Here is a 27,123-nt window from a genome sequence, read left to right on the forward strand (position 1 = left end):
CATAAGCCAGTATATCACCAATGGATCGACACTGATGGAATCCATACTGGTGATCATTGATCAGATGGAAGGTATCTAGATAGTTTAGGAGTGGCAGTTAATGGAGTTCTCCATTACTTTAGAAAGAGTAGAAGCGGAATGAGATGATAATTGGATGGAAGGGATTCGTCACCCTTTTTAAGAACTAACTGGATATTAGCAAATTTCCAAGCAGAAGGTAAAACACTCATGGAATAAGAAAACATAAACAGGTGATATACAACAAGAGTAAGTTCAGGATCACAGGTTTTGAGAAACAAGTGCGGAAATACCATCAAGACTGTTCAAAATTCTTCTGACAGAAAAACCACAGGAGACATTGAAATAGAGTGTACTGGGAATGGTAGGAGGAGGTTTACATCATACACAAGTTAGAAGGAAAGTAGGTTGCTAGTAGATCAGCTTTATCTTTAGCTTAGGTGGCAGGAAAGATGAGCAAAAGTTGCAGCCAATAGCTTTAACGAGAGACCAGAATGCTCGACTGCCATTTAGAAAAGAAGGAAGTTTTCCACTCTTAGCCTAATTAATAACTGCTTTGCAATTATTACAAGATTTAGTTTAGGCAGAAAATGAACCTGCAGATCTTATTCTTGAACAGTCTTAACACATTTTTTGAAACAAGGTTTGGATAAAGGAGGAGATTTTAGGGTGGAGTGTGAAATAAAGAATTGCATTCCTACGAGAATAAGTTCACTAACACAATCTGAGCAAACATTGACGTCAGAAGATTTAAAACAATAATCCAACCAAGAAAAATAAATCTTGCAGATGATCCCATCTGCAATGGTCATGAAAGAAATGCTCCATTAGAAAAGAGACTATTTGTGATCTAAAGTGCTTAGAGGACTACTCACCTCAACCAAGTACTTGGAAGAGTTGGGAAAAAGATGAAGAATGTTGGCTGTGTGATTAGGATTGTCTGGTATTCTGGAAGGTAAATGAAAAATCTGTTCAAGGCCATTAGTAATTGCAAAAGCCTCAGCATCTCGACTAGCTGGGTCCATGTGACTAGAAAATTGAAGCCATCTGGAGTTGTGCACATTTTAATCTGGACTGAGAAAGTCAAAGAGTTCCAAGTGATTAGTGGAGTTGGGAGAATGATAGAGGCAACAGATGAATTTGTCAAAATATGGTAGACAGATTTTAAGCCAGAGAAGATCAAAAAGAGGAGATTACAAATTACTGACGGAATATCAGAGTGGACATATGCACAAATACCACCTTTGAAACAAAAGGAATTGTACAACTAAGATGAGCAGTGATTGAATCAACCAATAATTGGGTTTCTGTAAGACAAAACTACATGGGGCTAGGCAGACTGTAAGAGGTGCCTCCGTAGCCAGGTGGGAAGGAGCAGCAGTGCGTAGCACATGCTTCTTGATTAGACCGGGGTTCGAGCCCGTCACCACCAAATACGGAAAGGTCAGGGAATGACCACCGCGTATCCCGGAGCAATATGGCCTTAGTTGCTAATGCTCCTAAAAACCAAATAACAAACAAGCATACTGTAAGTGGAAATATACATCATTGACATTGAAACGAATGAGGAAGTGTTTGGGAGGTTTAGATCTTTTCACAGATAAGTTTGGTCTATTAGATTGACTAGTCATGATGTATTCAGTAGTATGAGAAGGTGGGAGGACACGTGTGAAGCAATGAAATTTGGGTCATGTGAAGGAGCTGGGTTTAAAGAACCCAGCTCCTTCACATGACCTGAACAATGTCTCCACTACTCAGACTTCCCTTTAGTCACTATCTGGCAGGGTAAAGGCAACAAGATTATACACTAACTGATCTGGCAGCCCCTCCTAGAGAGTTAACAATAGGGTTAGTAACTGTTGAGGGACTATCTAGCAGTTGGCCAGTGAACAGTATTTTACAGTGGATTGATGAGCATCCATGGCAAGATTGGATCTTGCCATGGATGCTCATCAATCATATTGCATGATGGAAGGTTGCCAGATCTTTGTTCTGAAGACTAAACATGGGTTCCACCACTTCAAGCCTCCAAAGCAAAATGGTGGCATTGTACCAGTTGATGAGAGTCATCTACCAACTACTATTGCCTAGTAACACGGACACCGAAGCGGAGGCATTCCTCTGTGTGGTGTGGATGGCACAGTTGGGTGGACACTTCTGGTATTTTAGGATTTATACATGGGGTTATACTCAGAGCAAACAGAGAATTTGGTAGTCACAGAATGACGGACTTTGCCAAATATTAGTTCCATCAATATTTTAGACTCCCAGTAGTAAGCCCAACTTGTCGTACCTGAGGGAATATCTGTGACAGCCTCAAGCATGCAAGTTCTGTTCTCTTAGACTCAATATATTTTTCATTGGTCACCATAAGTTTACTAATAGAGGCCAGTAAATCTGGCCTAAATTTATTAATATTGTTTGGTAAGGACACTAATATTTGTTTTTTCTTTAATATTTTATATATATATATTTATTTAGGCCTATCAGAATTTTCTCATCATCCTTCATATTATTACACTATTCACATTCTTTATGCATGTAATCTTGAATTTTACTGCGTATGTTTAAGTTGGTTTAGCATTGAAAATTTGTATTGATTCGTCGACAAAACAGCTGTTTCATTTTTTGTTGATGCTATATATATATATATTAAAACAATATTAGCAAAGTTAATCTGTAACTGAAGGGACCAGAACCCTTGGGAACACTACCAAAGTGTTTAACAAGAATATACTCTGCAACCATAAGTGTTTCATTTTATTCTTAGAGAGATGTATGTGATTTATACATATTGGCCAAAGTTGCCAGTGTTTTTAAATACACTTTTAGAAGACGAAAGAAAATTTGTCTGATTTCTAAAAGAACTCATTTTCATTTTCAGAACCAAGCTTAGGGACATATTATTATTTATTAATAATCTTTGGCAAGGACAGTAAGTTATACAGTTTTGTTGTTTTCTTTAAATGTTTTATATTATTATACTATTTAATCACATTCTTTTTTTTTTTTTTTATGTAATGTAATTAACCTTGAATTTTACTGAATATATTTAAGATATTTCTCAGCTATTTACGAAGTATTGAATTTTTTATTAATCATATTGGAATTCAATCTCCATAATTCAGAGCCATCTCATACATCATCATCAGATTTGTAACAAGTTTTTAATTGAAGGAGTTTATTTATGCATGGGCAATGCACACACATTATTTCTACTACCAAGGTAGTGTTTATGCATCGTTTTAATTGTATCTCATATTGTGAACACCTTCCATATAATCCATTTGCTCCAAAAGTTTATCCAGTTCTCCCTTGAATTTATTTAAGTTGCCAACTTCCACAACAACAGATGGAAATTGTTCTGGGAATCAATTACCCACTGGCTAAAGCAAATTTCTGCACATCTATTCTACAACTGTTTTTCCTCAATTTGAATTTATGCCCCCTCAGGTTTGTAATCTAAGCAAGAGGAAGAATCCCAGCAGCGTTGAGCCTGCTCAAACCACCCATTCTCCAGATGCTGCAATTTGCAGAACTTAAGCCTTTCTTGGTGAGCATCCCCCCCCCCATGTTCCCCTTCACTGTAATCATTCTAGCAACTCTATATCATTCCTAAGCCTCCAGACCTGTACGCAGTATTCAAGGTGCAACCTGACCATTGCCTTATACAAAGGGATAATCACCTCCTTATGGCAGCCTGTCTGCACTACTCAGAAAACTTCATATCTGACTGCACAATTACCCCCAGGTCTTTTTATTCTCCATGACCCGAGTGTAGTATCACACAGTTAGTATCCATTTTTTTTTTTTTTTTTTTTTCATTTATTGAGTAAAGCGGCCCCTAGCCAAAAGAATCTGCCATACGTATAGAAATAGCATAGTACAGTATACAATTATTTACAATACAAATTTCACATTCACATTACAAATCAACTGTACTGTAGCTGAGGTCATCCCCTCAGCTACAGCACAACAATCTGGTGAAGAGACATTTTCACAGTGAGCACAAGTATTGCCTCCAAAACCAAGCTGGAAGAAGGTGTTATTGCAGGATCAAATTCAAGAAAAATAACTAAGGCATCTTGCCAACTGCATTCGCAGGAGCAGAAGTGGACACCCACCCATTAAGGAAACAGTACCAACATCCTGTTCACCTCTGCATAGAATTTTCTCTGTTCTTATATAAAAAATAATATACTGTTCCATGTAAAGAAGTGGGTACAGTCCACCAATTCAACCTTAACTCTTCCAATTGCAAAAATATATTCCTTCTCATGAAAACTGAATTTGCAAAATTTTCCCTTGTTATGTCTCAATCCTATCCACCAGACAAGTTACATTATCAACATTATTCAGTAAATCCATACAATTAAACACAACATGTTCCCAGATCACCACATGCTGGTCACTCACACACTAGCAAGGCTTTTGTGGATTTATTGGATGATTGTTTTCTACATCAGCATGTTCGGGAGGCATACTCTTGATTTGATTATCAGTAGTGATCCTTCATGCATTAAGAATCTGCAGGTAAATGAACCACTAGGTGGCAGTGATCACAGTGTCCTGAAGTGGGATTTACTCAAAGAGGTAACTACCATTAGGAGTAAAGGGAAGAGTTATTGCTTTTGTAAAGGCGACTACGATGGACTGAGAAAGTATTTAAATTCTATACAGTGGGACCAACTGATGATGTTACCAACAGCAAATTCAAAATGGGAAGCATTCAAAGAACGTATCTTGGAAGCTACTAGGCTTTACATACCAACTAAGAAATATTGTTCAAGGTTTAGGCCTAAGTGGATGTCAGATGAATTAATGAGACATATAGTAGAGAAGAAAAATCATGGGATACATACAAATTAACACGTGACACAGAAGCCTGTGATAGATACAAGTTGATCTGTAACCAAGTTACAAAGGAGGTTAGGCAGGCGAAGGCAGATTACGAGAAATCTTTGGCAAGGGATGCAAAGAAAAACAGCAAAAAGTTCTTTACTTATGTAAACTCTAGAAGGAAGGGGATGAATCAGATTGGTCCACTGTTGATGATCCTGCTCAGGTAGCTAACAAACTGAATGAATATTTTGCATCGACATTCACACATGAGGAGTTATTCAGCAAGGGGAATGCCAAAGGTGTATTGAACTCTGGCAGTAAGCTAGAGAATCTTGTAATAACTGAGAGTAAAGTGGAGGAGAAATTGTTGAAGATAAATACAAGAAAGGCACCTGGGGTGGATGGGACCTATCCAGTTATATTAAAGGAGGCAGCAAAGGAAGTAAGCAAACCTTTAGCTATAATTATGAGAGCTTCCTTGGACTCAGAGGAAGTACCCATGGACTGGAGATGTGCAAATGTGACCCCAATTCACAAAGGGCTACACAAGTAATTATAGACCTGTTAGTTTAACTTCTGTTCCTGGAAAATTAATGGAAGCACTGGTTAAAGAAGCACTGCAGGATCATCTAGACAAGACTTCCAGTTATAGCTCAGACACAGCATGGTTTTGTTAAGGGAAAGTCTTGCCTGACCAATTTGATTGGATACTATGATGCAGGGAATAACTTTGATATTATATACTTGGATCTTAGAAAGGCTTTTGATACTGTTGCACATGGAAGACTGCTGCTATGGATAAAGGGGTGGTTGAGGGGGAGAAGACAGAGTGGTAATCAATGGACACTGCTCATCGTGGACTAATGTTATTAGTGGAGTCCCTCGGGGTTCAGTATTGGGTCCATTATTGTTTTCTGTATTTATAAATGATATTGATGATGGTATATCAAGCTTAATGTCCAAGTTTGCAGGGTTGTCAAAGACACTACGCCACTGCAAGAGGATCTGGAAAGGCTGAGAAGTGGCAAGTGAAGTTTAACATTGACAAATGTAAAGTACTACATATGGGAAACAGCAACCCCAGAGCAACGTATCAACTCTGTGGTACTACACTGACAGTGGTAGAGAATGAAAGGGACCTGGGGGTGGTTGTGCAGACAGATATGAAGTTTTCTGAGCGGTGCAGACGGGCTGCAAGAGTAGCTCCTGGTGTATTGTCGATGATATATAGGAATTTTTCTAGCAGGGATAAGGAAGTGATTATCCATTTGTATAAGGCAATGGTCAGGCCACACCTAGAGTACTGTGTACAGGTCTGGAGGCCTCATTTTAGGAAGGATGTAGAGTTGCTAGAATGAGTACAAAAACGACAACAGATTGGTGAGGGGTACAAAGGGGTGCTCTTACCAAGGAAGGCTTAAGTACTGCAAATCACAATGCCTGCTAAGTGATGTTATTCTTCCTCTTGCTCAGATTAAGAACCTTAGGGGGCATAGATTCAAATTGAGGAAAAAGTTGTAGAATAGATGTGTGGAAATCTATTCCACCTGCTGGCTAAAGGCAAAAAGGATATCATCATTCTTCTCTTCCTTGGTGATTCCCCTCTACTTCTGACTCTTGTTCTCTCTCAGATGGTAACAGCAGCTAAAACTAAACTGATTTGGGGGCCGCTTGTATCTACCGTGAAGGGCTTCCTTGCACCATATACAGCTAATGATAATAATGGGCTATTTAATTTTTTTAAGATTGGTTTAGTATGATGAACTTAAAAAAATAAAATCCTTAGTTTCCAGTGAACTCTTAACCACAGCAATAGACTTCACAAAGATAAATCTGTAAAATGCAAACAGAAGGTTAGAAAATTTTCTTCCAGTTGTTATAATTATGTAATTTCTCTTTAGGGAACAAAGTGTTCACTATAAAACTAGTATAATATCTAGAGTATCTTCATCACAACACTTCAAATGCATTTAGAATTACTTTTATTACGATGAACTTTCATGAGCATGGCAAGATGATAAATTTTATCAAAACATTATATTAGTATGGATAATTGATGACAGGGTGGAAAATTATCTTTATTGGTAATCTGATATGTATTGTTTTCTTATGCCTTTTAAAATAATAATGGTGTCTATTAAGAAGCCATTATTTATTTGGGATGGGATAAGTTTGCTTTCTATAAATAAAGGCCACTCCTGTACATTGCTCCTTGAATAATCCAGAATGCTTCTTTTGAATTAGAGAAATTTATTAATTTACATTATCTTTTTTCATTTTTACACTCTCATAAGTTGTTCTTTATTGTGTTTATTAAAATAAACCAATTTTTTAAAAATATGTTTGTTGTGCTACTATGTGTTTAATTTATAGGAAGTCCACGTAGACATATATTATATGATGTCATGGATCATGTGGAGGGAAAAGAATTTCAGATTCATCATCCAAAAGATGGTAAAACAATCTTTTGCCTTTTTAATTTTTATTAAACTCTTAACTATTTAATGATTAATTAATTATTAAAATGTTTATTAATATGATAATAATTGTGGCAACCAGTCTGATCTCCACATGATGAAAGTTTTCTTAGATCACTATTCAACAAGTTAATAATAGACTGGTAACGAAACTTTCGTTGAGGAGGAGGTCATACTTAAAACTACTTTAGAAATAACAAAAAGTCAATAATATGTGCATGTAGTCCAAAAAGCATGCAAATATTATTGCATCTGCAGATTTTGTATTTAGTCTTTGGATGACCAGCTCATCTAACAGCACTACATTACATTGAATGAATACTATGTAATTCAGTTAAAGCAGGGAGAAATTTAGTTTGGTTTCAAAATGTGCTGTGTTAGACAATACAAGATATAATCAAAAAAATACTGGGTTTAGAACTTTTCCGTGCTCAGTAAAATTACCCATAATTTTATTTCATATTCAGGTAATGTGCAACAGACACCCATGAAATATTTTATCAGAATAGATGCTGTTCAGTGATTTGCAAAGTTTAAAGATGATCCTTGCTCTGACCACACTTCAGATTCAATGATTTATTTTCTCCTTTTCACAATCTGAACAGTGAATGCCATTTAACTATCCACAAAGTTCAAACCCTGCAGCCTCACTAATCACAGAGAGCGGTGTGTACTTTTATGTCAGGATCTTCTTCAACGTGCCGCTTACCCACAATTTGTTCCTTCCATCAATACTGATAATGAATTATGGGTGTATGGCTGTGACCTGGATATAAAGGCCTAATGGAAAAATCTGTCTTCTCCAAGGTTTGTAATAGCATGTACAGATACTCTGTACATATTTTTTTCTCTGAATAGTACTGCACAATAACCCTACACCCTCATTGCTTTTCATTCGGGAATTCCTTGCAAAGCACTCTTTAGTGGTCTTTCTACTTAGCCATCTGCCAAACTCATCGGATTTAGCTTCCTGTGATCTGCTTTGTTTTGTAAGCTTAAAGTTCGCTTTAAAGGTTGGATTTCTAATGACCAAGGAGACTACATCAAAGGAGTCATCTCCATCCAAATAGCTGGTAAGCTTCTTCATTTCACCAAACTTTGTATCAATATTTACAGACAAAACACCATTTGTGGTGTGGAGGAGCAGTATAAAATTAGCAATTCTGATATTACAGAAGATTGTTCATTATGAAGTATCATTGGACTTGGGAGAAGTGCTGACACATCACTAATTATTATTAGCCATATAGTGCAAGGAAGCCTGAAGCTTATGCTGCACCAGAAAAAAAAAAAAAAAAAATTCTGAATTACCCTGAGAGAAAAAACAAAAGTCAGAAGTAGAAAGGAACCACCAAGAAAGAGAAGAATGATGATATCCAACTCAGGACTACAGAGCAGTCAGTCTGACTTCAGTAATGGCAATGGTCAAGAACACAATACAAGGTCATTTAGATTGAAATGGAATTGTGAAAGATATATGATATGGTTTTGTAATGGGAAAATTTCAACATCACTGGAACATGATTATAGGCAAATCCGTAGATAGGTTGCAGGGTTATGATTAATGGTTATTCTTTGGATTGGGCTAATGTAACAAGTGTGGTTCCTTATGGATTAGTACTGAGACCACTATTGTTTCTGATTTTCTTAAATGACATTGAAGAAGTGGCATAATTATTAATCAGTGGCAAGCAGCTCTTCTTTGGAATGGTTTGAACAGGTTTCACACATGGTTACAAAAGTGCCAACTATGTTTTAATACAAAAAAAAATGCAACATATTACACTAATACTAACAAAAAAACTTACACACACACACACTTGGTGGTGTTGAATTTAAAAAAGGTAGACAAAGAAAGGAATTTAGGGATTACAATTAGAGCAGGTATGAAAATTTTCGGTACAGTGCAGACAAAGACACATGGTGTTTTGTTGTTATAGTAATGGAGGTGTGTGATGCAAGAAAGCAAGCGTATGACCTTAGGTAGCATTAGCTCAAAAAAAAAATTTCACACATCCATTCCCTCCTTGAATTTATTTAAGCTATCAACTTCCACAACAACAGATGGAATTAACCACCAGTGGCTAAAGGCAAATTTACACACAACTATTCTACAACTGCCTTTCCTCAGCTTGAATTTATGCCCCCTCAAGTTCATAATCTGAGCCAGCAGAAGAATCCCATCAGAATTCAGCATGCTCAACCCATTGAAGGCCTTATACACCTCAAACAGATCACCTCGCAGGTGCCTAGTCTCCAGATGCTGCAATTTGCAAAACTTAGGCCTTTCTTCCCCTCACCAGTCTTTCTGCCCTTCTCTGTACTCGTTTTAGCAACCCTCCATCCTTCCTAAAATGAGGCCTCCAGACCTGTATACAGTACTCAAGGTGTGGCCTGACCATTGCTTATTTATACAAAGGGATAATAACCTCCTTGTCTACTAGCAAAATTTCTATATATAAATAAATAAATAAATTTTCTGTTTATACTCCGGGACGACCAAACGGTCAGAGGAGTTTACAACATACACAGAATACAAGAAACAGTACCGTATTCAGCAGTCACGGGCTTGAACCCCGGTCACTCAAGGCACGTATACTTATGCACAAGCGCGCCTGACCACTAGGCTTATCATTCACAAAACTCTATGACCTGCTCTGGCAGTCCGTCTGCACAATTACCCCAAGTCTTTTTCATTCTCCACATCCCTGAGTGTAGTACCACACAATTGGTAGGTTGCTCTTGGGTTACTGCTACCTATATGGAGTACTTTGCATTTGTCAATGTTAAACTTCAGTTGCAACTTCTCAGCCCATCTGCATAACATTTCTAGATCCTGTTGCAGTAGCATACTGTCTTTACTGTCATTAACAACCCTGCCAACCTTTGCATCATCTGCAAACTTGGACATTGAGTTTTATATACCTTCATTGATAAATACATAAAACAACAATGGACCCAGCACCGAACTCCACTAATAACATTAGTCCACGTAGAGCAGTGTCCATTACCACTCTGCCATCGCCCACTCAACCATCCCTTTATCTATTGCAGTAACTTCCCCTTAATGCTCCAGTTTGTACAACAGTATCAAAATTATTTTTTGCATCCAGTTCCTTTCTGACCACATCATAATATCCAATAAAATTTATCAGACAATACTTTTCTTTAACAAACCCATGCTGTGTCTGAATTATTACTGCAGTCTTGTATAGATGATCCTGCAGTGCATCCTTAATTTAACTTCTGTTCCAGGAGAAATAAACGGGTCTGTAATTACTTGTGTCACCCTTAGATCCCCCCCTTTATGAATTGGGGTTACATTTGCACATCTCCAGTCTGCTCTCATATTTATGGCTAAGGGTTAATTTGCTGCCTCATTTAATACAACCTGACAGATTCCATCCACCCCAGGTGCCTTTATGTTTAACTTCTACAATTTCCCCTTCACTTAGCTCTCAATTATTACAAAATCATTAAGCACCCTGTTACACTTTGATAAACATTTAGCGTTTTCCTCCCTTAATAACTCCTCATTTTTGAATGTAGATGCAAAATACCTATTCAGATTAGCATAGGCATATGATGCAAGAAAACAAGCTTATATAGCATCAGCCAAAAAAAAAAAAAAAAACAAATCCTTATTTCACCCATCCACTCGCTCCGCCTTGAATCTATTTAAGCTATCAACTTCTACAATGACTGCTGGAACAAACTTACATCTATCAACCACTCGCTGGCTAAAGGCAAACTTCCGCACATCTATCCTACAACCGTCTTTCCTGAATTTGAATTTATGCCCTCTCAGGCGATTATTCTGAGCAGGAGGAAGAACCCCATCAGCATTGAGCATGCTCAAACCATTCAAGGCTTTATACACCTCAATCAGATCAACTCGCAGGTGCCTAGTTTCCAGACACTGTAATTTGCAAAACTTAAGCCTTTCTTCGTGAGATCAACCCTTTGTTCCATTCACTAATCTTGTTGCCATTTGAAGAGCTCTACATCCTTCTTAAAATGAGGCCTCCAGTGAATCACCCTGTATACAGGGTGATTCACTACCAGTGCGACAAACTTGCAAGAGATGTAGGGGGCACAAAGACGAATCGGAATCACATAGCATTGCAGGGTCCGAAATGCCGTCGTCATGTGGTAGAGGACGTTGAAGGGGAGGTCGTGTGAACAGCGATCATACTGGAAGTCAGCATTTGCAAACCATTTCTGTTGAAGAAACCAAGTAGCAAAAGTCCTCCGGAGTGGATAATCCGTAGGTTCCAATGATTGGACGCATTGCAGATGGTATGAACTCATTTGGTTTGTTGACAGTATCCTCCATACAGTGGATTGGGAAATACCCAATCGTTGGCCTATCGCTCGAGTACTCGGATTGCCTTCTGCAAGACGTAAGACATTCTCCTCATTGTCTGGCATCCTTGTCATTTGCTCTCGATTCATGGTACCTCTCGTGAAACAACGAGTCTCACGTAACCTTCTGTGCACACGTGCGAAAATCGTATGATGGGGAGCACGCCTGTGCAGGAAACGTTCCTGGTACAAGCACAGAGTGGCACGCCCGTTACAGTCCGCAGCTCCATACGCGAGGTGCATGTCGGCCAGTTCAACGTTTGAATACTCGTCCATCCTACTGCTTCGGGAACTGGTTCGCGAATGCTGACTTCCTGCGGGATCGCTGTTCACGCAACCTCTACCGCATGACGGAGGCATTTCGGACCCTGCAATGCTATGTGATTCCGATTCGTCTTTGTGATCCCTACAACACCTCCTGCAAGTTTGTCGCACTGGTAGTGAATCATCCTGTATAGTACTCAAGGTGTGGTCTGACCATTACTTTATACAAGGGGATAATCACCTCCTTATCCCTGCTAGAAAAATTCCTGTATATCATTGACAAGACACCATGAGCTAATCTTGCGGACTGTCTGCACAATTACCCCAGGTCCTTTTCATTCTCTACCACTGTCAGTGTGGTACCACAGAGTTGGTACATTACTCTGAGATTATTGCTTCCCATATGTAGTACTTTACATTTGTCAATGTTAAACTTCATTTGCCACCTCTCAGCCCATCTGCAGCAGTGTGCTGTCATTAGTGTCATTAACAACCTTGTCAACCATCATATCATCTGCAAACTTTGACATTAAGCCTGATATACCATCATCAGTATCATTTATAAATACAGAAAAAACACTGAACCCTGAGGAACTCCACTAATAACATTAGTCCACGAAGAGCAATGTTTATTGATTACCACTCTATCTTCTCCCACTCAACCATCCCTTTATCCATAGCAGCAATTTGTGCAGTAGTCTTCCATGTGCAACAGTATCAAAGGCTTTTCTAAGATCAAAATATATGATATCAAAGTTATTCTTTGCGTCCAATCAAATTAGTCAGACAAGACTTCCCCTTAACAAGCCCATGCTGTGTCCGAGCTATAACTGAAGTCTTGTCTAGATGATCGTGCAATGCTTCTTTAACCAGTGCCTCCATTAACTTCCCTGGTACAGAAGTTAAAATAACAGGTCTGTAATTATCTGTCTACCCCTTTGATCTTACTTTGTGAATTGTGGTCACATTTGCACATCTCCAGTCCATGGAAGCTCTCATAATTATGGCTATTACTTCCTTTGCCACCTCCTTTAATATAACTGGAAGATTCCATCCACCCCAGGTGCCTTTCTTGTGTTTTTTTATCTTCAACAATTTCTCCTCCACTTTATTCTCAGTTATTACAAGATTATCTAGCTTACTGCCAGAGGTGTATTCAACTCTGGCATTCCCCTCCCCGAATAACTCCTCATGTGTGAATGTCGATGCAAAATATTCATTTAGTTTGTTAGCTACCTGAGCAGGATCATCAACAGCTGAACCATCGATATCTAGTGGACCAACCTGATTCATCCCCTTCCTTCTAGAGTTTACATAAGTAAAGAACTCTTTGCATCCTTTGCCAAAGATTTTTCGTAATCTGCTTTCGCCTGCCTAACCTCTTTTGTAACTTGCTTACAGACCAGCTTATATCTATCATAGGCTTCACATGTTAATTTATATGTATCCTTTGCATTTTTCTTCTCTGTCACCCATTTAGGCCTAAATCCTAAACAATATTTCTTTGCTGGTATGAAAAGCCTAGTAGCTTCCAAGATTAATTCTTTGAATGCTTCCCATTTTGAATTTGCTGTTTTAACATCAGTTGGTTCCACCGTATAGAATTTAAATACTGTTTCAGACCACGGTAGTCACCTTTACAAAAGCAAAAAAATCCTTCCCTTTATCCTTGATGGTAATTACCTCTTTGCGTAAATCCCACTTCAGCACACTGTGATCACTGCCACCTATCGGTTCCTTTATCTGCAGAATCATTACTGATAATCAGATCAAGAGTATTACTCCCTCTAGTTGCCTCCCAAACATGCTGCTGCTGCTGCTGTCATCCAATAAATCCACAAAAGCCTTGCTAGTGTGTTGTGTGAGTGACCAACCCACAAATTCCAGTCAATATCTGGGAAATGAAAATCACCCATTATAAGACACTCTAATTTACTGGCCCACTCTATTTCTCTGCACAACTGCTCATCAGATTCATTAGGCCTATAACACACACTTTCTCTCATTTTTCCTTTCCCTGTGCTTATGTCACACCAACATCAATTGGATGCACTTCCTTAGATTTTGTGTTTCTTAACTAACAGCATAACGCCTCCTCCCTTCCTGTCCATCCGTTCTGTACGTGTTGTAGTCCCCAAATTCCAGTTCCACACTGCTTATATCTGTGTTACACCATGTCTCTGATATCTTGACTAGCACTTCAAGCTCATCTAATTTATTAACTATACTCCTAGCATTGGTGTACATGCACCTGTTTCTACTCTTAGTTACCCTAACACAGCCCATGTATTTACTTGTTCCACTGTGACTCCCAGCAGTCCTGGAAATTCCCATTGCCTTGCTTTCCGGCTGCTGCTCAGTTGCATTATCAGCTATCTGAGCAGGATCATCAACAGTCAAATCAGCGATATCAAGTTTCTTTATAGTTTCTTACTGTTCGTGGCAGTTGTAAGACCACAGTGGGAATGATGTGTCGAAGAATGTAGACCGTAAAAAAAGAAAGACATCAACATTCTTGATATCTTTTCAAAGAAAGGATCCAGACATGATAACTAGACACCACCATAGATGGGGTCTAATTAAAGTCTATAAGAGCAGAAAGGAGAATGAATAAATTTTCATGTTTATAAATAATACCAAAACTAGGATCCCTAAATTGAAATTACAGGAAAGAAGTTTTCTTGCATTGCATTTGTTTATTTAATTATATTTTTGGCTGTTTCAGCAAAAACCTACCACTTCCTTTCACCACATGGGGCAAATCTAATACAGTCCATTCCGGTTATTTGGGACACATCGGGACTAGTGCATTTTGGCCCGATTAAGCGGCTGCTCCAATTATCCAAAGTTCCACGTAAATAGTTAAAAATACAATGTACCCCTCCCCCCTTTTTTTACAATTGGTTCACTGTACAATCAAATCACGTTACGACGAACTCAACATAGTAAAGTACCATTCACTATACGATGTGCAGTAAGCACCGGTCATTGTGATCACGTTTGTGAATTGAATTTTAATTCTATTAAACAGCGATTCTAATTAGCGAAAATAGAAGGAATATTATCCATAGGCTATAAAAGCAAAGATATATTAAGCTCAAATTTACCCTTTATTATCTTATCAATTAAAAAATTAAATGATACGTGAAAATCGGAATAATTAATACGTACTGTAATATGTACATACGAACTAGTTGACATTTCTGTTCACTGACATTTGTGGGTGGGGGTTAAAATTTAAAACAGTAAAAAAATAAGCTATCAATAACAAAGAACACGGCGTAACGAGTTTCAAAGCTTTAAAAATAGGAATGAAGAGAAGATCTGAAAATTAATTTTTTTATATGATTGAAGATTTCATGGAAGTGTAAACACATTTCCAGCTGTCGGCGTTATCGCAAATTCAGTAAGATCAAGTTTACTGTCCATTTATGATAGATTTCACTAACAGAAAAGCCCAATAAACAGGTGACTGCTAATTGTTTTATGGTTGTGACCTCCAAAATTTCAGCCGAACCACGTGGTAGAGTCTGAGACAATCGTAGGGTAATCTCCAGTGCTTGTGGTCTCTTGCCCCGATTAAACTCTAGCTATTTTCTTGATTGGTTTCTGTTTTTTAAGATTTGCCCCAAATAACTGGAATCCACTGTACTAAGAAATAAATAAATTTTCATTTGTACTCTGTATGGTGGCCACTGGCACTTAACAATGGGCTTTGCCATACAGTGTGTCTCCACAAGACCACAGCAGTACTTTGATAATATGAATTATAAAATGAACTGTGAGTTAATATAATGTGTACTGAACTAAAAACCACGTTTAAATTCAATTTGAATTTCAGACTTTGTGTATGCAAGATATTGAGTTACTTGAGACAAGTTACTGTAGAATGAGTGCAAATTAACATAATAAATAAATACTGATTCGATAGAAAAAACATCTGTGGTAAGAACTTTGTCACCCTGAAAGCTACTTGTCATATTGAAACTTATTTATTTTAGTTACTGCTTCCACACCATGGAAAGCAGTGCCATAGGCCCATTCCCTTTCATTTGTTCGTATTATGGCCTTCAGAAGTCTTTCATCTTATTAGCCTGAACAAGGAACATTTATGCTTCATGCACTGATGCAAATTGCATTGCATTATTCCCAAAAGCTTCTGTTATAAAGCTCCCTTCAACTTCGGTCTCCAAACCTCAAAAGTGTGGATTGGTTACCTCCACCTTGAATTACCGAGAGCTGGCTTCAACAAATTCAGACTCATGCAGGAGCTAAACGGTTTGACCTCTCTATCAGCATTCTCAAGACTAATTCACACTCTTTGCTTCTAGGTCAAACTGTATCTCTGATGCTTACTGCTCTCACCAGCACCGTAAGTTCCTTAACATAATCAGAGAGACTCACTCTTCAAGAACGCACATGCATCCTACTGATGACGCTAATTTTGTCCTGTATCTTAGCAGCAAACAACTAATATCCGATCTTCTCGCCTATAGTATGAAGTTCACCGTGGTGGTATCCTTAGCCCACCTTCCTGAAGAAACTGCTGACATCCGCTTCAAGATGGTTTCTGTTCTTCAGCGTTCATGGCCTTCTAACCTCAGCTGCCGACAAGGGACACCACACAGTTGTATTGGATCATTCAGAGTATTTGAACAAGGCTCTCACCCTCCTGCTCGATCATAATGTCTGCGATCCTGTATGTGACCCACCCATCAAAGTCAACGCGTTGGCAGTTGCATAAACCAGGTTTCTCTCTCCAGCCCATTTTCTCCTGTTGCAATTTGCTAACCTACAAGCTATCAAAACACGTCGCCTGTCTCCTAATGCCCCTAGTGGGAAATACTGTCCAACAGCGAGGAGTTTCTTTGCCTTATCAGACACCTTACAGTTCAGCAACTCCGTAGCACAAGCTTCTTGATTAGACCGGGGTTTGAGCCCATGACCACCAAATATGGAAAGGTCAGTGAATAACCACCGCATATCCCATTAGCTGATAATGCTCCTAAAAACCAAATAACAACAACCTTACAGTTCCTGACAACAAGATCATGTCGTCCTTTGATATTTTCTCCCTATTTACCTCCATTCCAGTCCAACAGGCTGTCGTATGTGCCAGACAGCTTTTAGAGAATGATCCCAGCCTATATAGTTGTTGTGCTTGGATTTTTCTGGTGCAGAGGCTACTTAGGCCATATTGCACCTATCATAGTAGTTAATATTAATTCTATTGGCTTCTATGGAAGCAGTTAGAAACGGTTATATAAGCCTATTTGTTTTAGAAAAAAGAAAAATTCTGTAACGTTCGAATTTTTGCCTATGATATGGCTAAGTGACAGATGAATGAAATTAGACGGGAATTGTTATACAAGGTGCATTCCAGAAGTATGTGTTTTATTGTGAGTGGCCTGTGGCAGTGTGAACACTGGAGGGTCATTACCTGATAACAGAAATAGATGTTTCAAATGAGTGTTGCCTGTTCGGGCTCTGGGGAGGACTACCTCTTCTTGTCTGTTTGTGTGGAAATTGGAGGCCCACAATGGTGATACAGGTTTAATTTCAAGGAGTTTGTTATGAATATGTAATCGCTGAAAGAGATCAGAAAATTCATTGGGGGGTGTGCTGGATGGATGCTTGGCGGCATCATATGGAATTTCATTTCCTGGGATCTAGCAGAAGACAACCTTTTGCCCATGCTCTCTGAGACGAATCAACTCTGATGAGCTGTAGTAATGGATGAGTAGGTGAGGATATCTTTTGCATTGCTAATAGGGACTTTGGGCTAATGGGCACTTTGCGAGTCTGTGTAAATTGTGCTCTTTTCGATTGAGAGATGGAAAATGTTTTCCAGCGCAAGCTTTATGGCATATAATTCAGTGGTGTAACTACTGCATTATGTTGGAAGTGATGCAGAAATGATAGTGTCATGGAATATACTACTGCTGTGCGTGATCCATCAGTATATATTTTAGTGAAGTCCGGATAACATTGTACATGTGCAGCTGTTGGATGTTAATACCCGTTAAAGGGTATTTTCCCCATTGGTGGAAATAGTTGTCACAAGACATTATGATGACAGACCATAGAGGAACGTGATCCATAGGTTCTTTGTGGACTTTGAGTTGTATATTTCAGTTTTCTGCTAGTTCCATTAACCTAATACTTGCAGGCCCAGTTGCTTGTGGATCATTAAATATTGACCAATTAGGATGGGTCGACTGGCTTTGGATCTTGGTAGCATAGTTCAGTAATAACATCTTTCTTCTGATGTTCATAAGCTTCTACATACAGACTTTGCACTGGAGGAGTTCTGAATGCACCTAGAGCTGAACGTTGAGGCGAAATAAAGCACTTTCCCTAGCAGAATCGAAGACAGGTGCACCATAATCCAGACGAGATCTGATTATGGATCTATATAAGTGAAGCAAGGTGTAACGATCTGTTCCCCAGGTTGTTGCTGATAAGGATCTGAGTATGTTAATTTTTTTTGACAATTTAACTTATTGTCAAAAATTAAGCCAAGCAGACGAATACTATTTGCTATTGGAATAGGAGTTCACGATCAGGATGCATTTTACGTGTGGTGCAGAAGTGAATGGCAGTAGATTTGTGGCTGGATAGTCTGTAACCGTTTTGTGTCATCCAAATCTGGATCTGATTTATTAATATCTGCAGTTGTCTCTTAATATAGTTCATGTTTTGAGAGTGGCAGGAGATTGTGAGATCATTGGCATACAGATATGAGTCGACTGTTTTTGGAATGAGTTCAGTTAAGTGATTAATTCTAATTGCGAATAGAGTGGCGCTGGATGAAAGGAATACAAGCCTGCTGTATTTCTTTCATCCAGTCAGCCTTTGGAAATTTTCATTTAACTGGATTATCTCTTGGTAATGAACAGGAAGTTTGAACTTTGCATTATTGGGAAATGATTGCTGTTGTGAGGATCTTTAAGAGTTTCCCATTCAATACTTGGATAGAGCATTGGAGCGCAAATGGAAAGGGCGGAGGTTGAGCTGGTATGAGAGCCAGTATTCAACAATGTTAAATTCTGTATGTCTGAGCTGGAGGAGAACCCCATAATGGGTGGTGAGCATTAAATTCACCTAGTAGACAGAAGGGAACTGGTAGTTGCAACATAAGATCTTCAATTTCCTGAATAGAATATGGACAATTAGGTGGACCTGAATAGAATATGGACAATTAGGTGGAAGATAAATTGAGACCAATGCAACAGTGATTCCAATTACTATGCTTGTGGCAACAGCTTTTAAAGAGGCTTGCAATGTAATGCATCTGGAGGGAAGTCTTGAGTCCAGCATGATGGCTACTCCTCCATGAGCACTATTAGTGTCAGATCTATCTTGTCTGAAGATTGACTGTAGTGGAAACTAGGGGCATCAAGTTGAGTTTCTTGTAGGCACATGGCAACAGGATTGAGGCAGTGAATTAGTTCATTGATATTATCGATGTTGCTGCGAAAACCTCTACAATTCCATTGTATGATGTGTTCCATTATTTGGTTTTGTTCGTGGAAGATGTATCTGATTTCTTTTTATGAGCTAATTGTTTATGACAGTCTGGTTTTTATTTTTCTTTTTGGGGAAAAGTTGGATGTCCTGATTCATTGCCATAGTCCATATGTGTGTATTTCAAGCAGTTCTTCTTGAACATAGTGTCATCTGTATCCATGCTTGTTAGGCATGATACGATCTTTGCAAATTTTCTGCTACCTGATAATGTGGAGGTCTCTGGGATGGAATTGTGTGTGGCGTATTATTGGTCTACTGAATTTGGTTTAGATGGATGCTGGACCAAGAGTACTGATCGAACCCAGTCTGATATTGATATTTTTGGAGAGATGGATACTTCTGTCTGACATGCCACTGATTCATGTCTGTGAATGGTAGAAGCATAAGTGTGTTTTGGTATACTTGTTGTTGACCTGTTTTTTCACGTCTTGGTAAGAAGCTTTATTTTAAATTTTATATATTTGTATTTTTTTTCCAATCTTCCATAGTTCACAATCTTTGGAATAAGCTGGATGCTTGCCACTACAATTAGGACACTGTGGTGTTGGAGCCTTGCATTCTGCTTGCGTTTGATTTTTGCAGCCGCAGTTCGGACATAGTGTCTCCACGGCATGCTGTCTGAGAATGGCCGAACTTTTGACATTGATAACATCTAAGTGGATTTGGGATATATGGCCTAATGCGACAATTCAAGTTACCTGCTTTGACAGAACCTGGTAGATTCGGAGTACTGAAAGTTAAGATTATGTTTCATGTGGGAGTTAAATTTTTTTCTGATCATGATTTGTTTTGCATGAGGCACATTTTGATATTTTAGCTCCTGGACAATTTCTTCCTCAGAAACGTTTAACAGATCCTATTTGGAGATCACTCCCTTGGAAGAATTCAGTGTGTTGTGTGGGGTAACCTGAATTGGTATTCCACTTAAAGAAGTAAGTTGTAGTAGTAATTCAGAATGTCTTGAGTGAAATGTCTCTATTAGTAGATCTCCTGATTGGAAACGTTTGACCATTTTTGGTGAACCTGCATCATTTTCTAGGCATCTCTGGATGATGAAAGGGGAGAGCTTGCTCAAAGGTTGGGATGATAAAGAGCGTATTATGAGGAAAGTTGGAGATTCATGCTTCATAGTGTCCTTTTTAAGTCTCTTTGAAAGAATGAAGTCATTGTCATGTTGAGAGCTCTTAGGCTCTAAGCGTGGAAATACATCAGGCTCCTTTTAGCCCTGAGGGATGGATTTTCGCCCTGGTTATCAGCCCCGCCACCAGTGACCAAGCGGATATTGAAGTTAGTAGAGTGGTTAGTATTTGATATAAAGACTAGGAAAAGAAAGATGGATTCCCTTTCTGGGTCCTTACTTCTGACTTTGCAAGCAAAGAACCACTTGATGTGAACAAAAGAGGAGAAAATCACACACGAAAAGAAGTAAAACTATATTGTTTTCAAAGAGCACTCTATAAATTGCACAGAGAAAAACGCTTGGCATTCAGGACCTTAGCCTATTGGATAGAACATATCTGTGCCGACCTTAACCTGTGTTTGCCAGGCAGTGTCATCTTACATTTGGCGATTCTCTCTACAAACAGATACACAGTACAGCTTTGGGTGCCCCTGTCCTCTGTCATTGCAACGGAGGAGTTAGAGGAACGCATATTCTTGAACCCATAATCACCATCATCCCCCGGGGTTCGGATCTGTCGCCATTAAAGTACCTCAACTCCCTATCCCCCTTCATCCAGTTCACTTTGGAATTGGAAGTGAATGGGACACTTCCTTTCCTAGATGTTTTGGTGAGGCAAGTGGTCTCTCGTCTGGAAACCAGTGTGCTGAGGGAAATTCACAAACTACAGGTAAGCCCATGCCCCTTGTCATCTAAACGGCACTGCACGTGCTCTACTCTCTTGAGCTTGGAGCCATTCCAGCTCAGAAGAAACCAGGTTTCTAGAATAAAAGCTGATCTCACCAATTGTTTAAGTAATGGCCACATGGTGCACCAGCCAAAAAAAAAGAAAAGGAAATAGACTATGCATTTCCCTCCTCCCTTAGGTAATTTGACCAGCTGGCCTTTGAATTTCCCAGACTGTCAGCCTCTACCACCCATGTAACTAACTTATAACGTGCTGGCTAAAATAAAACTTCCTGCAATCCAGTCTAAACAATTCCTCCCGTAACTTGAAATTATGGCCCCTAGTTTCCAAGCTCTGCAACCCACATATTAAAGTCTTTCCTCATATGGATGCCCTTTTGCCAATCTCACCAGGTGAGTTACCCATCTTTGGACCCTTTCAAGAAGAACAGTGTCTTTTTTTAGGTGTGGTCTAACAATAGCCTTATATAATGGGATTATGATAAATCATCGATAGGACCCTCCTTGCAACCAGTCTACCATGCTCTGAGAACTTCATATCTGACTGTATCATATGTGGATACCCAGCCTGTGTGTTAACTATAAGCACAAGAGCTTGCAACAGTGACAGTGTACCTACTGCTTATGTTCCGTATTACCCAGCCGTCTGAGACCAGATTTCTAAGATCCTGCATGAGTACTGCCTGAAATGCATAAACCTTCCTGGTAGAAGTCTGTGATAACTGGTCTCGAGATTGAAAATGCCTATCATATACCAGACTACTTGCCACAATTGTTGCAGCTGCTATGTAGGAGAAAGCCCCAGACATCTTTAGGACCACCTCGGTGGCTGAACACTCTGCAATCGCAGAACATTTTTGGTCAACTCATCATAACCCCAATAGCGAGGTGATTGACCCTACTATAACCACCTATGGTTAGAGTCCCTAAATATATCCAGCTGTCAAAGTTTTAAAACATGAGAAGCAATCCCATATGCATGGCGCGCACCAACACAAATCGCCTGATGTGGCCTATTGAATGACTGAACACTCTCGTATTCTTTCAGTCATCTGATCATGCACAGCATATTTATAATTTATTCCATTCCTTTCATTTTATGTTTGCGTTTCTGTACCTTTCTTGCTGAGGAAGGGGTTCGTCACCCTGAAAGCTACTTGTTGTATTAAAACTTATTTATTTTAGTTGTTGCTTCCACTGGCTCTGCTGTTTTCTTTTCTTTTATATAACAATTTTTAAAAGAGGAGAATTACAATTAGCCTATAATATAAGATGTCTGTTGAGGCACCCTACTTGGGCAGTAAACCATTTATTTCTGTAGTGAATAGATTTGAAAAAGACGCTAAGCCTTCCTGAATAATAATCAAAGCTGAATAGTAGGAATATGGTCACAGCTATAAATACTTATGCAGCCCCAGAGTAGTATACTCGTTCAGGATCATAGATTGGACCAACGACAAAGAGCCGTCATCATCACCACCCATAGTCGGGCATTGAGAGGCTGACCATAGCCCGCAAAGGAGGAAAGACAGGGTTGACTAACCACATTGAACAAGAAAGGAAGGCAATTAAGGTTACTACTAGGAAAACACAGTGCAAATCTACAAAGCCAAAAAAAAGATAGATGCACAACACTCAAAAGAGGACCCCACTCACATAAACAAAGAAAGATGGGAGAAGGCATTCGGTGACAGATACAACAATAACTTACATCAAGATTACATGAATAAGATAGCTTCCAGTGGCAAGCTCTGGTGCCTCCGTAACCAGGAGCAGCAGTGCGTAGCACATGCTTGTTGATTAGACTGGGGTTCGAGCCCATGACCACCGCATATCCCCAGAGCAATATGGCCTTAGGCCCCTAAAAACCAAATAACGACAACATGGCAAGCACTTCCCAGAAACCGAAGGATTCGTGCTGCCATCCAGGACCAAGTAATCAATGCTGGGAAATACCTAGCCAAGTACCCTGGAGTAACAAATGGCACACAACATTCAACATGGAGACCCCACTCACATAGACAAAGAAAGGTGGGAGAAGGCACTCTGTGATAGATACAACAATGACCTACATCAAGATCACACGAATAAGATGGCAAGCTCTTCCTAGAGACCGAAGGATTTGTGGTACCATCCAAGACAAAGTAATCAATGCCAGGAAATACATAGGCAAGGATCCTGGAGTAACAGATGATACTTGTCAACAATATCACTTGACCCCGGAAACAGTCCAGCACATCACCACAAATCAGAAGCTAGCACAAAAATACCAGCTGATCAAAGAAAGTGTACTGTATTACAGGTATGAACCCCAGGCTGTACTAGAGACCTCTACTCACAAACTAAATGGGATTATAATAATAACACAAACCTCTTGAACACAGTGCTGCCCAACAGTCATAATAATAATAGTAACTGAACACAACTATTCCATGCACTTGGTATCAGTACACATTACTGGGTGGGAAAAAATCCCATAAAGGAGAAAAAAAAGTTTATAATAATAAGGATAGACACCCCAAACCTGCCTCCCAACAATGTACAAGATCCAAACTAGCTGTATAACCAAAACAGCAAAGGATGCAAGGAGAAATTCACCATTGATGTGGCACTTTTGAAGCTAGCCTACAAGAACCATCATAACCTTTTACACGGCCTTTTAATCCATTCCTCCATAGCAGGCTGATACCCATCAGAGGAGAAATTTTCCAGGGAGATGTCCTCAAATAAGGGAGGAAGAACCTGTATATCCTCTATCAACCAATTAACTCCAAACCACCAAAGAGTTGAGCACCGATATTAAGATGCAATTTGGCTTAAACAAATGCAAGACCCATGGACTGCAGGATATTCAAGCCATGACAGAGGGAGAGACCTACAAATATCTGGGAATGATGCAGGCACATCAGTTGGAATACAAGATCAAGGCCTGCAAAAATCAAAGTTGAATGGTCAGAGCCATAAACATCTATGCAGTCCTGGTACTAGCCTGGATCATAACCCAGAAAGGAGGAGGGATAGGTTTGATAGACTTCACTGAACAAGGCAATTAAAAATATGAAGTACGTATAAAACTATCAAGATTATAGAGTGTCAAATGGTTACACACTGATTTGACACTCATTTAGAACTTTATATACAGGGTGTTTCAGTTAAACGTTTCAGAACTTCTAAGAGGGGTAGGGTACATCCTGACAACTCGAAATCATATAGCAATGTGGGGTCGGAAATGCTTTCCTGAAGCGGTGTTGTACACAGAAGCACCATAAAGAAAAGAGACCGTAAGTGAGAAATCGTTTTAATAATACATGAAAAGAAGCAAAAGGTACATGGATTAAAGTAAGTGTTCGAAGTTTCTTCCACGGGCTACAATGCACGCCTCACATCTCCGACGCATGGACATCCGAACATTCTGGAATACTCCAGGCGAATTTCGAATTTCTTCGGCAGCTACTGCGATTCTTGCAACCAGCTCCTCAGCATTGTCAACAGGGGTGTCATAAACTAGCGATTTCATATGACCCCAGAAATAAAAATCAAGACATGATAGGTCGGGTGACCGAGCAGGCCAATGCACGGGACCACCACGTCCGATCCACTGTTGACCAAATGTGACATCCAGGTAGTTACGAACATCTCCGCTATAATGGGCAGGGGCTCCATCGTGTTGGAACCACATTGTCTGTTGCGTCGATGCAGAAATCTGTTCATCTCTCAAAAGTTGTGGCAATACTTGCTGCAGAAAGATCAAGTAGATAGGTCCGGTTAGACGACACGGTAACAGGTAAGGTCCGATGAGGTGATCTCCCATAATACCGGCCCATACATTGACCGAAAATCGAATCTGTGCTGCACGACGTCGTATTGCATGCGGGTTCTCGACCGCCCAGATATGGTCGTTATGCGTGTTGAAAATTCCTTCCCTTTTGAAGGAATTTTCACGGTCATATGAAATCGCTAGTTTATGACACCCCTGTTGACAATGCTGAGGAGCTGGTTGCAAGAATCGCAGTAGCTGCCGAAGAAATTCGAAATTCGCCTGGAGTATTCCAGAATGTTCGGATGTCCATGCGTCGGAGATGTGAGGCGTGCATTGTAGTCCGTGGAAGAAACTTCGAACACTTACTTTAATCCATGTACCTTTTGCTTCTTTTCATGTACACTTACTTTAATCCATGTACCTTTTGCTTCTTTTCATGTATTATTGAAACGATTTCTCACTTACGGTCTCTTTTCTTTATGGTGCTTCTGTGTACAACACCGCTTCAGGAAAGCATTTCCGACCCCACATTGCTATATGATTTCGAGTTGTCAGGATGTACCCTACCCCTCTTAGAAGTTCTGAAACGTTTAACTGAAACACCCTGTATATATGTGCATAAGTGCCTATTACCTTTACCATGTCTGTCTGCTCATTTGCATGTAAAAACTCAAATCTCAATGGATAGATATTTAGTTCTTTTGAAAGATTTGTCAAGTCAATCCCAAATTTCATTAGAATTGAATAAAAATCTGGCAATTATTTATTTTTTTCTCCATATAGTTTGTATTGTAAAACAAAATTCATACATTAAACTTGGATACTCTGTGCTTGCTTCACATATTTTTTATATATTCAGACTATTATTACTTTTTTAAAGTAATAATATTATAGAGTTTGAATTAAACTGGATGGCTAAGTTTAGAGAACTAAAAAAAAAAACAATAGTTTGATTAATTGTTTTTATAAAATTATAATTTATTTTTCCCTTATATTAATCACAGGGGAAAAAAATTTAATAATAATATTGAATGCACCACGTACATTACCTATTATATTTTCTATCACAGTAGTGCAATACTGTGATAGAAAAGTTCTACCTCCCGGCTTGTGAGGTAGAACTTTTCCCAGCATGGTTTGTGTTTTTTAGTAGAGGCATTCTTTACAGGGATAGTGCACAAATATTTACTGATGCTATTGAGGACCAGCATTAGGCTGGATGAAAATATACTAGCTAATAGATTAGTAGCTTCTGCCTAGTTTTATGGAAGTTACTAGTTTAAATAAAAATTTAAATGAGGGCTAAATAAATTATTAGAAGAGATGAGCAAACAAAGTGGGTAGTTTTTTATGACTGATGCTGTGTAAATTTGCTCTTACTAGTGCTAATAATAAATTATGAGAGTGGTTCTACATTGACTTGGACTTTACAAAAAAAAACATGTTCATTCAAGAATTGCCTAATCTATTACAGTTTTTTTTTTTTTTTATTAACACCAGAAATATTAAGAAAGCAATCTGGCATTTGTATCAACAATTGCATTCATCTTTAAGAATTCATGCAAAAAAAATATATAATGCAGTTTAAATTCTCCCAGCAGAACTAACTTGCCTGGCACCTCATTATATAGCAGGTAGTCTAATAACAACACACAGAACAGTTGTAAAGAAGTTGTTTGATGTGAGGTGCCATTCAGTATATGAAATCAGTTTTCAAAGTTGTAATATAGTAAAGTTATTGTTGAAAGTAGTGCAATACTGTGGTAACTTTACAAGGCAAGTCCAAAACTGTTCATCCATTAAGTACACCTCTCAGTTCTCAGTAAAATAAAAAAAATTAGTTTACTGTATTAGTCTTCTCTAAGATACTGTTCCTCTACACTTTTCTTATTGCTGTGATATTAACTGTTGCATAAGATGGGGGAAAATTGATAAGTATTGAGCCTTCCAAATCCAAAAAAAATGATTTTGCCTGTTGAGAGCAGTCTGTAATTTTTTTT

The 27,123-nt window shown here is 38.9% G+C and overlaps 1 protein-coding gene across 1 annotated transcript in view; it reads left to right on the forward strand.

The window, feature by feature from the left end:
• LOC150085791 (small ribosomal subunit protein mS39) overlaps nt 1–27,123 on the forward strand; it is a 261,590-nt gene that overhangs the window by 196,299 nt on the left and 38,168 nt on the right. The window contains exons 14-15 of the mRNA XM_090374693.1: nt 2,903–2,953; nt 7,234–7,314. Coding sequence (XP_090230819.1) covers nt 2,903–2,953; nt 7,234–7,314 — 132 coding nt within the window. The remainder of the gene's footprint in view (nt 1–2,902; nt 2,954–7,233; nt 7,315–27,123) is intronic.

The sequence above is a fragment of the Mastigoproctus giganteus genome, chromosome 5, assembly GCF_048544385.1.
Source record: "Mastigoproctus giganteus isolate SK-2022 chromosome 5, ASM4854438v1, whole genome shotgun sequence".
NCBI lineage: Eukaryota > Metazoa > Arthropoda > Arachnida > Uropygi > Thelyphonidae > Mastigoproctus > Mastigoproctus giganteus.